Source organism: Orycteropus afer, unplaced genomic scaffold (assembly GCF_000298275.1).
Source record: "Orycteropus afer afer isolate SDZICR_OR568_19922 unplaced genomic scaffold, OryAfe1.0 scaffold00070, whole genome shotgun sequence".
NCBI classification, from domain to species: Eukaryota; Metazoa; Chordata; class Mammalia; order Tubulidentata; family Orycteropodidae; genus Orycteropus; species Orycteropus afer.
The window spans coordinates 5271242-5283505 of record NW_006921657.1 but is presented as its reverse complement, the minus strand read 5'-3'; the positions used below and the strand labels follow the sequence as shown (position 1 = coordinate 5283505).

The following is a 12264-nucleotide window of genomic DNA, read 5'->3' as shown; positions in this document are numbered from 1 at the left end:
CACCTTCTGGGATAGAAAGCTTAGAGCCCCCTTTCTGGGACTAGACAGCTTAGAGCTCCCTTCTCCAAATTTGGGACCAACCAAAGTATTTAGCCTCAGTTGTTGGAGGAGAGATTCATGGGATTCTGAAAAGCCTATCCTGGGTGGGATCTCAGTGAAGCAACCACAAGATTGCACACCTACTGTGCTCCAGGCTCAAGGTCCCCAGCTGTCATGGAGAGGACCAGAGGGGAGAGATTTGAACCCTCCCACCTGAGGGGGAGGCCATCCCCTTCCCGGGGAGAGACCTGGAGCTGCTGTGGTTGGTCTTCCTCAGAACCCAGGTGTCATCATCTCCACCTGGGCACCACCGGCCTCCTGCCAACTGACACAGCCCCAGTCCTAGCCCCTGAATGGGGCAGCCCCTTCCTGATTGATCTTGATGTGAGCATAAAAGTGGGTCACCTGAGACAGCTGCCAAGATCATGATTCCATAGACACTATCGAGAGCCTCCTGCTTGCACCCCTCCACGCTGGTGCCCCAGCACCTCCAGCTTGGCCAGAGCAGGCCTGACACCAGCTGGGAGGCCCAGGAGCTGAAGGCCTGCCCTGGGCAAGAACATTCCTAGAAATCCCCTACGAGAGAAGCCCATTTGTTCCCAAGGAGCTGCAAGGCCATCCAGGCCAAGATGCTTCCTCTCAGAGGCTCAATTATTCCTTCATTCAACAAACACCTATGAGAGCCAGGCTCTGGGGACACAGCAGTAAACAGAAACAGAATCACTGTCCTGGCCCAAGGAAGGAAACAGGCTTTGAACAAGTGATTCCAAGACCAAGTGTGAGAAAATCACAGGGTTCTTCAGGGGAGTACAGCAGGTGGGTAGGTGTGGTCCAGAAAGGCTTCCTGGAGGAAGTGACACCTAAACTGAGCCCTGCAAATGAGAAGGAGATTTCCAGCTGAAGCGAAGAGATAGAAGTGGATGGAGGGAACAGGGTGTTTGAAGGCTTGTGTAGGAAAGAATGGGACATGTTGGAGAAAAACAGGGTTCAAAAGATGAGGCCATAGGATGACCGGGGGTGAGGATCAGATTATGCAGGGCCTTAGGGACCTTGGTAAAGATTTGGGGCTTTAACTGAACAGCTAGAGATGGGACAGGGATTGGAGGACTGTGGGACCAGATAGAAGCCATCCTTCATACCCCACCTGAGGTCAGAGGGTTGGTCCCCTGTTGCAAAAGGTCTCCTGCTCCAAGCAGGGCACCCCATCTGGTGAAATCCACTTGAATGGGGCACTGGCCAGCTAGAGTATGTATGTCCAGAGAGACAGGGCAGCTGAGTGTGTGGAGAGAGCACTGGCTGAACAGTGATTGAGGAGCTGTCTGTCACTTGTCTTGATGCTGCCAATACTCATAGTACAGCCAGCATCATTGGTTTGTACAGGGTATTCAAGGTGGGCCCAAAGTGGCTGCCCTGTCCATTCAGAGGACCCTGGCATAGCTGGAGGCTACCCCATTGCCAACATTGTTTGCCTTTAGCCAAAGCTAGATCAGATCCTTTACCCCTCTGATCCTCAACCTGGATGGCTGCAGGTTGTTAGCACATCTATCCTCCCTCTGGCCTTGGGATGGCCCACCCTCCTCCCCAAGCAAGGTCAGAGCAAGGCCCATTGTAAACATCCTACCCCCAGGTCTCCTGCTTTCACACCTATGATTGCCACTATACCAGGGAGGGAGGAGGTACCTCTCCAGAATAGTGGCTTAGGCAGAGGACCCAAGGACATTCAATCCCATCCTGGTCTGCCCAGATCTCTCTGCAGGCTAGGCTGTTGGGAAGAACTGACCCCACGCATCTTGAAGTTGTAGGCTCCTGGTTTCCTAAGATCCACCTAGGGTGTCAGCCACTCCCACAAAGCATTAGGCAGATGCCAGCAGGGCCCAGGTTTCCAAGGACGGAGCCTCTGGGTTTGTTTTTGCCTTGGTCACTGAATTGTCACAGGTGGTAGGACAATGCCTTGGCCCTGGTGTAAGTTGAGTATTTCACATGGCTGGAGGGAGCCTTTGTCTAGTCAGCAACTCACATGGGAACTGGAGCTGGGCTTTGGCCCCAGGAGGGCAGGCAAGTAGGAATGCTGCTTTCAGGAGGTGGTGGGTTGCCAGAAAGGACCTTGGGGAGCACCAGGTTGAACTCCAGAGCCACAGCCCAAGTTCCCAGGTGGCTCCAGGTGCTCAGCTCTTAGTCCAAGGGCTTTCAGCTGGGACCACCTAAGGGGCCTGCAGAGAGCAAAGTATGGCTTCCAGGAGCCATTTCTGGGAAAGGGCAGGGGCATATCTTAGGTATGGCAGGTATGGCACCTGCCCTGGACACCACTTGAAGGGGGCACCATGGAGCAGGTTCTGTTAACCATGCACTTTCAATCACCAGGTGTGAGAGATCATTCAGCAAGTTAAAATGAACACTTTTGTGTGCGAGAGCCTCCATAGGTCAAGGTAGACTGTGTGATCTTGCTCTGCTGAGTGTAGAAAGAGAAACTTGAGGGGGGGGGGTGGAAATGACTTTGAGTACATTATATACCAATTTGCATCAGTGAAAGCAAGGAAGGAGCAGTTGTAATTTTCATGCAGTGCTATAATGTGTTAAGTAAAAGATTAACAAGCTTGACTTGCATTTTTGAGCTGGTATTACTGTAAAGTTATCTAAAAGATGGGTGTCAGATATTTGAACAGGGGCATGATTTCAATTGTAGATACACCTCTGCCTATGCCCAGGGAGAACCATAATGGGTGAGCATGTGACCCAGGTGGCTTGGGCTGCTGTCCTCCTGTAGTCTGTAGTGTTAGGCTCAGGTCCAAGGCAGGAGGATCTGTGGGCATCTGGGGGGGGCGGGCCCCCAGTCACATCTTGGTGGATTCCATGCAATCACTGTCGCTATGGCCTTCGCGGCCCGGCAGGGGGCGTCTTGGGGCAGAGGGTAGGCCCCGGCGGAAGCTGTGCAGGGAAGGGCGCAGCGAGCCAAGGCGCTTCCAGAGGCGGAGCTGGGGCTCGCTGGAGTTCCCTGGGTGGTGGGGCATGCACTCGCGCGACCCGCGGCGGCTCGGGTCCAGCAAGGCCGACTTGCAGAGGGTCATGAACAGCAGACAGGTGGCCAGCAGGAGGAAAATGCAGGCCAGGGCAATGAGCACAGGGAGGAGATGGGCTGCCTCCGCGGAGGTCTCTGGAGTGGCTGGAGCTGTGAAGAAGGCAAAGGGGCTGGGGGCCAAGGAGCTGGTGAGGCTGGGGCCCTCGGTACTCATGGCTCCTGCAACAGGAATAGGACAGAAGCTCAGAGGCAGATCACCTGGACCCGAAAGAGGGGATGGAGGGGAACATTGACGGGGGCTGGCACTGTTTAACCACCTGCAGGTAGCACTGTAGCTATTTTACAGGTTAGGGCAATGGGGCCCAGAGAGGTGACAAATCTAAGGTCTCACAGCTGGTAAGTGATGACAGTGAGTCTGAACTCAGGTCCTCTCTGCTACATTCCATTGCCCATCCCTCTCAAAGGAGACAAGAGAGTAATCAGTCCTCATGAATTGCAATAGGTAGTCCCCAACTTAGAGTGCATTGAAGTCACAATGAGCCTCACCACCATCCCCCAGCTTTTTTTTTTTTTTTAAAAAAACCACATCTTATCGTTAGTAATATGTACCACATACAGTGTTGCAGCATATAATTTGTTATCATTCTCATATCACCCTCTAAAGACAAAGCGGATTTATAAAGACACTGATTCTAACAGGCCCTAATAATGAGGGGTAGAGAGAAATGAGGTATTTGACTTATGTCAAAACCTACTTATGCTGGAGTTGCTGGAAAGGAACTCTGTAGAATCCTAGGCCTGAAAACTTGGGATCTAGGACAAACTCCATCAACAACTTATGGCCAGGAGCAACTCTTCCTATAGGATGTTGCAGCTGGCAGGGACTCTGGCAGTTACCTACAGCCAAGACTGCAAATTGGGGGCCAGAAGGTGTCTTTTGTTGGGTCTTTGCAGTGTTTCTATCTATTTAAATTAATTGTATTAAAAAGAAAAAGAAACGAGATTTCCCATAAATATCTAGATGCCTGGTTTCTCTTGAAATTTCAGGATTTCAATACTGGCAACACGGGGCCTATATTTCTGCTGGGCACCCAGTGGCTAGAGCTAAGCGGCAGCTGTTCCTTTAAATAGGGCACTTCATACCTTATGGCACCACCCTGGCCCCACGGGTATTTGTGATGGTGCTGCTTGACACAGTCCATCCTCAACTATGACAAATGAGGAAACTGAGGCCCAAACAGGAAGAACAAGCCCAAAGCCACACTATGAGTCAATGGCCAAGCAAAGGCCAGGTTTCCTATCTCCTGGCCCATGGTCTTTGCACCTTTCTGGTCCCCTACTCTCTCTCTGAACTCCCTTAGCTACACTGGGAAACATGTGAGAAATAACCCCCAACAAGCAACTGAGTTGACAAGTCCTCCCCAGAGACACCAATCACTTGACCTGAGGCATTTCTGTTATCATTTAAGATCATCCCACTGGTGGGGACATAGCAGAGGGTCCTTGTAGATGCAAAGTCAGGCTGAGTTTTGATTGAATGTGGGGTTGCCAGTAAAAACGCTTATAGAGGCTGACCAATAGATAACACATGATTGAAGAGGACAGGTGGGCAGGGGCCACCTGGAAAGTGCTGGCCACCTGGAGAGCAGCACCTCTAGAGACAGTGACAAGCCTGGTTAGGGCTCTGCCACAATACCGGTCCAGGCTAGTCAGCTCTTCCAGTTTCTCAAGAGAAGCCAGAAATCTGGACTTTTAGGCGAAAGTTCCTAACATTTAAATGTTGGCAAATAATTCAGATTAAAAGAAGAGTGAGAAAAAGAAGAAAGAAGATGAAAACTTTGCAAAGTCTAAACAAACTTGATCCTTAAAAATGTGAAACAAATTTAAAAATATTTCAAATGAACCCAGGCCAAACAAAACACATCAGCAGGCTAAATCCAGCTTGTGAACCAACATTTGTGATCTTTGATTTCTATAAACAGAGGACAGGAAATCAAAAAAGGATCTAATAAAAAATAACTATTTCTCTTTGACACCAGATGTTTCATGGCATTGGGGGAGAGCAGATCTCCCTCCTTTGCAGCTTGCAGCTTAGTCTAACTCACAGTTGAGTTTCCACCACCCATTCTTGGCAGGAGGGGGGATTCCAAGTCATGCCAAGGCTCTATATATAAGATTGTAGAGAACCAAGGATCAGCAGGTGGTGGGGAGGGGCCACCCAGCCCCGCATCCTCCCCAATCCCCTGTCCCCACCCCAGGCACTCACCAGCAGCCATAGGACCTAGCTTTGGGCTCCCTGCGCCTAACCTCCGTCTGCCTGCAGCCTCACCTTATGCCTGGCAGACTGAGTACATCCAGAGTACCCACTCCACCTCCCACCCACTCCCAGCTGCCACCCTTCCAGCATTTTTAAACAGAAGACTATCCCTCCCAGTTCCCAGCTGGAAACTTTGATACCCGTCTTGCTACCCAGGCCTCCGCCTTTCGGGCATCAGGCCTAGAGAGCACTCTGGTCAGGCAGCTGAACGTGGGCTGGCTCTTCCTTGGGTCTGAACAGGGCGGAGAGCTGAGTTGTGCCCATGACCATCTCCCACAGGGAGAAAACTGGTCATCCCTCTATCCTATCCTTGGCAGTGCTTAGCTGGGAGCAAGAAAAAAAAAAAACAAACTAAACCAAACTCACTGCCATCAAGTTAATTCTGACTCATAGCGATCCCATTGGGTTTCTGAGTCTATAAATCTTTACAGAAGTAGATTGTCCCATCTTCCTTCCACAAAGCGGCTGGTGGGTTTGAACTACTGACCTTCTAGTTAGCAGCCAAATGCCTTATCCACTAAACCACCAGAACTCCTTGGGAGTAAGAAACCAAACCAAAAACCAAACTCAACTGCCGACGAGTAAGAAAAGTACAGTCTAAAATGGGGAGAGGTCTGAATCCTGCTAAGTTTAATGTTGTTTTAAGACCTTCAGATAGATCTGGAGCTTTAGTCATGGGGACCTGCTTTAATGAAAAGATCATTTTATCTAAGAGCATTGATGGTTCAACGGTAGGATCTTCTCCTTCTATGTGGAACCTGGGTTTGATTCCTGACCAGTGCACCCAGGCACAACCCCATCCGTCTATCAGTGAAGGTTTGCAGACTGCTATGCCACTCCTCGGAAGGAAGGTCGGGCACTCCTACTTCCGTAGTGATACTGCCTCGGAAACCCAAGGAGGGGTCGCTATGAGTCGGGGCCGACTCGACGGCACGTAACAACAACAACAATATGACACTGAACAGTTTGCAGAAGAGCTTCCAGACTATGACAGACCAGAAAGTAAGCCCTGGTGATTGCCTTCTGAAAAATTAGCCAATGAAAACCCTATGGATTAGAACAGGCTGATCCTCAACCAATCACAGGGATGGTACAAGACCTGGTTTCATTCCATTGTGCATGGGGTCACCATGACTCCAAGGCAGCTGACAACATCAATTAGGATCTGAGTAGTTTCTGTGGAGGCAAGAGGTTCTGAAGTGCTTGAGAATATCAAGTAATCCTCCCTGGAGCCTGTGGCAAGGGCAGGTGTCAGTCCCCTCTTGACACCCCTTGCAGACCAGCCAGCAAGTCCAGCAGGTTCTGGGGAAAGGAGACCTCCACCATACCAAGGCTAGGAATTGGCTTGAGAGCATTAAAGCCATTTCCCATCCTGCTGGAGCCCAGAGCATGCTGGCAGACCCTGCTCTGGACACACCTCTGCAAGCTCAGTCTAGACCTTTCTTACTTCCTGGAGCCCTAGAGAGCAGGGCCTGCTGTGTGGCCTCAGGCTAGCCACTGCCCCTGGCTGGGTCTTGTTTCCACCCTCTACACAACTCTAGCCACTCCTCGGAAGGAAGGTTAGGCAATCCTACTTCCGTAGTCGGGGCCGACTCGACGGCACATAACAACAACAACAACAACAACAACACAACTCTAGGGATTCCCGAGGTCTTAGCACACCCTCACATCCTCCCCAGAGTACCCCAGTAATGGTCCAACCCCACCCTCCTCACCAAGTCTTCTCCTGCAGTCCCCCAAGCACTGACCTTGAAGCCAGCTCTCAGCAGTCCCAAGCTCAGTGGTGAGGTCTTCTCAGATGTCCAAAGCTTCTCAGAAAACCACCTTCTCAAGCATCATGCACCACCCATGGCCCCAGCCCTACCTTGGGCCCTGCTGTACCCTGAGCCCCTGTAGCAGGCCCAGCAGAGCAGGCCTTCTCCCTCTCCAGTGGACCTGGCTTTGTCTGGAACAGTTTGGGTTCTGCCTAGGGGAGGGGACAGCCAAGAGGGTAGAGATGGCAACTGGGCTGGGAAGAGGGAGAGGGGAGCTGTCCAGAAGAGATAGGGCACTCCGGAGCCTTCCCACAGCCTCGTTCCAGCTCGTCTCCTTGGAGCCCTCTCGAGGGGCAAGAGACTCTGGGGGGACCCAGGAGGAGGGTTTCCCTGCCTCTCTTGGGCCCCAAGGCTCTCACCTTCCCCCCTGGAAGTTTGAATGGTATGGTCGGTGCGGCCAGCGGGTCACTATTCAACACCTGCCAGCTCCAGGTTACCGGGGAGAGGGGCTACATCTGCGCAGTGGGAGGGGAGCAAGCCCAGAGGCGGCCCCTGAGGCCCCTCCTGCAGTGTCCCTAGGCTCCCCTCCTTCCAGTCTTCTCACTCAGCTTCTCAGAAAACCACCTTCTCTTTGAAGGTGTCTGGCTGCAGAAGTGCGAGCTGGGAGGCATTTTCAAAGGTCAGAGAGATCACAGGAGAGAAAGCACAGGATTGAGGGGCAGCCGAGGCTATGTGCTCCTACAGTCTGAGTGAGCTATCAGAGACCCTCCAGGCAGCAGCTCACACACACACATGCACACACACACACACACACACACAAACTCCCCCAGCCTCCTTCCTGAAAGCCAGAGCTTCCCTGGCAACCAGCTGCCTTCTTAAGAACCAAGTCTCAGACCAGCTTCCCCATCAGGGACTACCCCCAAGCTCCCACAACCCAAGGGAAGTTTTGGTGCCACCCCAGGCCTGAGCTTAGAGCCACCCCATTTTTAGATCCCCAGTTTGGGTATTTAGCTGTTCCCTCCTACCCTCCGCCCTCTACCAAAAAAGCCATACCCTCTGCACAACCCCAAAATGGAAGCGAGCCTTCTAAGGGCTGTCACAGCTAGAGAGACCCTTGCAAAGTAAATAAATAAATAAAAAGTTGCCATGGAGTCGATTCCAACTCATGGCAAGCCCGTGTTTCAGAGTAGAACTGTGCTCCATAGGGTTTCCAATGGCTGTGACCTTTCTGACGCAGGTCACCAGGCCTTTCTTCCAAGGCACCTCTGGATGGATTCAAAGCATCAATCGTTTGGTTAGTAGTTGAGTGCTTAACTATTTGTGTCACCCCGAGAGACCCTTATGGGTCCTCTAACCCAAGCACCCTTTCTTCACAGATGATGAAGAGAGGTGTGGCCTGCCCAGGACCATAGAGCGAGGTAGTGATGGGGGATTTAGTGTTTCCCCTGAAATGTGTAGGTAGGCATGAACAACAAGCACCTGACACTATGAGCAACATCCAGCTAAAGATATCCCCAGTGCCCGCAGCCCCAACTGGGATTCCTGCCCTCCTGCCTTTCACTGCCCCTCAGTTTCCTTAACCTTCTCTTCCTAAGTGGAATAAACACATCTGTGGCCCCTGTTCTTCCTGAGGGAAAACTGAGACCTGTAGGGCTGACATGTACCAAGTGTTGAGGTGAGGCTGCCCCCTGGGGTTTCTAACACACTTCCAACAGCCTGCAACGGTAACCCTCACTTTTCTGCTGGTGGTGAAGAGGAGAGCAGCAGTGACCTCTTGCCCCTATAGACCCTGGCTCTAGACACTATAGGAATTTTCCCAGCCTGCATCAGGAGGTCATATAGCTCAGACCCTCCATCCCAAGCCTACCCTTTGAGATCTCTCCTCCCCCTGGCAAGGGACAAAAGGGAAAAAGCCAAGCTCCTGGGAGGGCCAGAGGGCAGGAGGCAAAATTTCCAGGGTGATGCAGGCTGCTATGGGAGAGAGACATCAAGGAAGGCCCCTCCTCTGGATGGCTCACCCTCTAGGGCAGCACATCCACCTCTCCCCTTTCCTGATCCCATGCTGATCTGGACAGTGGTAGTACGCCACTGCTCCCCTCCACCGTCCAGCTCTTCCAGTTGAATTTTTAAGACTTCTTAGGAGGGGGAGAGGAAGAACTCCATAGCAAAGGGTAACCCAGCTGTCCAGCTGCAGTATAAAGCAACAGCCTGACCGAAGGTAGAACTCATACTGTCCAGCCTTTGTTATACCTACCCCTGTGCCAAGGTTCCAGACAAGGTACTTTGCAGAGATTATTGCTAATTGTCCCATCCCCTCTGCAGGACTGGTTATCATTGTACCCATTCTACAAATGAGGAAACCGAGGCTTGGGGGCTTAAATTAGTTATCCATGGTCACACAGCTAGTAAATAATAATGCCAGGATTCAAACTTGAGTCTGCCTGATCTCCAACCTTTACCTTTCACTCCACCATACTTCCCCTCCCCACCATCAAAAATCCTTGTTTTTGTTGTTAGCTGCAGTTGAGTCAGTTCTGACTCATAGTGACCCCATGTATGAATATGAATGAAGTGCTGCCCCATCCTGCACCATCCTCACAGTCATTGTCATTCTTGAGCCCATTGTTGCAGCCACTGTGTCTATCCATCACATTGAAAGTCTTCCCCTTTGGTAGCCTAAGGCACTTGACTGCTAACCAAAAGGCTGGCAGTTCAAACCCACCAGCCACTCCTCAAGGAAGGTTGGGCACTCTACTTCCATAGTGATACCACACAGAAACCCAAGGAGGGGTCACTTTGAGTCAGGTCCGACTCAGTGGCACATAACAACAACAACAACAATTCTGCTTTACCGAGTTTCTTGGTTCTCTAGTGCTGCTATAACAGAAACACCACAAGGATGGCTTTAACAAACAAGAAGTTATTCTCTTACAGTTTAGGAGGCTGGAAGTCTGAGTTCAAAGTGCCAGCTCTAAGGGCTGAGTGAAGGCCCCTCGACTTTGGGCTTCGGTTCTACCTCCTGTTCCAGGCCCACTGAAGCTGAAGGCTTTTTTTTTTTTTTTTTTTAATTCACACAGCTGCTGGCTTCTGAGGCTGACCAACCCATAATCTATAGGTAAAATGGCACAATCCCAATATCAGCAGACAACATGGTAGGCCCCTGATTCCAGTCCAGGAACTGGAGATGAAGACTTGGCCATGTGCCAACAAGCTAGAGCCCTTCTTCAAAACTTCCCCATACATACTGGAAGCAGGCCACACCCCAAAGGCAACTAATTAGCTGCTCACAGCAGATTCCACCAGGAGTTGATTGCAATCTCATCATGGGGAATAACTGCATCTATCTGCCAGCTACTCCAACCAATGCCCGGTCAAGTTGACACACAACCTTAACTGCCACACCACCCATGATATCCTTCTCCAGGGACTGACCTCTTATTATAACATGAACAAAGGACAGGAGACAAAGTCTAGCCAGTCTTACTCTTAAGGAGCATTCTGGCTGTACTTCCTCCAAGACAGATTTGTTCATTCTTCTGGCTGTCCATGCTATTGTCCATATTCTTCACCAACACCACAATTCAAAAGCATCAATTCTTCTGCAGTCTTCCATATTCATTGTCCAGCTTTCAAAAGTATATGAGGCTTTTGAAAAGACCATGGCTTGAGTCAGGTGCACCTTAATCTTCAAAGTGACATCTTTGTTCTTTAACACTCTAAAGAGGTCCTTTGCAGCAGATTTGCCCAATGCAATATGTCATTTGATTTTTTGATTGCTGTTTCCATGGTCATTGATTGTAGACCAAAGTAAAATGAAATCCTTGACAACTTCAATCTTTTATTTCCATTTATCATGATTTTATTGTCAAAGTCCTGAGACACTACTTATCTCAGCCCCTGGATGCCTGAGTCTGACCAGGACAAAACCTACTGCCAGGAACATCACTCTGTTCCAAGACTCCACATTCCACTGAGTTTCCCAATGCCCAAAAGAGAAAGTCTTATTTATTTTATTCTGTTGTTGTTGAGAATATACACAGCAGAACATACACCAATTCAACAATTTCTACATGTACAAATTAGTGATATTGATTTCATTCTTCAAATTGTGCAACCTTTCAACCCAAAGCAGACTCATACTATAAGTCAGATATGCCATCACTCTCTAACTTTCTCACCATTTCTGACACCAGCTGTCCTCCCCCATGGCACTCTCTCCTTCTCTGCTGGGTTTGATAATTCATTGTGGAACTCACAGACCATACTCATGATTATGTGGCTTATTAGGGAAGTAACAGATGACGAGGAGTCCTGGTGGCACAGTGGTTAGACTGCTAACTGAAATGTCGATGATTCAAACCCACCAGCTGCTTCTACCCTGTCTTATAAGGTAACTTTGATTCAGAATTGGCTTGATGGCAGCAGGTTTTTTAACAGGCTACAACTCAAGAGATAGGAGATAGTTCATTAATCAGGACAGCTCATTAACAGTTCATTAACAAGGAAGGCTCTCAGCTCCTTCACACCTGCACATACAGGCAGACCATTCTCTTGGCATGTGAGCCAACAGCCCTTGTCTTGGTCACACCAGCAAATGACCCTTCTCTTGGCCATGCCAGCTTGCAGGACTTCTCTAGCCCTCTGGCCTGCCTGGGTGTGTTACATCTCTTTAGCTTTGCTGATAAGTGCCTGGAGGCACCCCACTCAATCAGCAAGCTACCTGGTCAAAGGTGCTCAGCTCTCTCTCATTCTATGGGTCAGCAAGCGCACTGCAGCCTTCTCCTGGTCATGTGGTTCTCCTTTTCAGTCTTTTGAGTTGCAAGTTGCTTCTGTCAGTTTCATCCCATATAGATCTTCAAAAAACACAATGCTCAGAGCATACATTTTTTACTAATTAAGCTAAACTATTATTTGGTTTAAGGCGCTATGGTGGTTGTGATAGTTGGAGCTGTGTGTCAACTTGGCTGCACCACAATTCTGTGTGGTTTAACCTGTTGTGATGTGGTTATTGCCATGATGGGATCAGATGGTTATGTTTTGAGCAGGCAATCTGTTGAAAGGGAGTTTCCCTAGGGGTGTGGCCTGCTTCCAGTATATCTATGGACATTCCAGGAAAAGAGACATTCTTCTGTGGATCG

At 50.0% G+C, this 12264-nt stretch overlaps 2 protein-coding genes across 2 annotated transcripts in view; one reads left to right on the top strand and one right to left on the bottom strand.

The window, feature by feature from the left end:
• Positions 1–12264, top strand: part of CDH23 (cadherin related 23) — a 542121-nt gene that overhangs the window by 418448 nt on the left and 111409 nt on the right. The gene's annotated exons all lie outside the window — the stretch shown is intronic.
• Positions 2871–3269, bottom strand: CUNH10orf105 (chromosome unknown C10orf105 homolog). The gene has a single exon (XM_007940649.1). It carries the CDS (start codon positions 3267–3269, stop codon positions 2871–2873), a length of 399 nt encoding a protein of 132 aa, XP_007938840.1.

Coding starts and splice junctions, on each gene's coding strand:
- CUNH10orf105 (XM_007940649.1), bottom strand. CDS start 3,269: ATGAGTACCGAGGGCCCCAGCCTCACCAGCTCCTTGGCCCCCAGCCCC.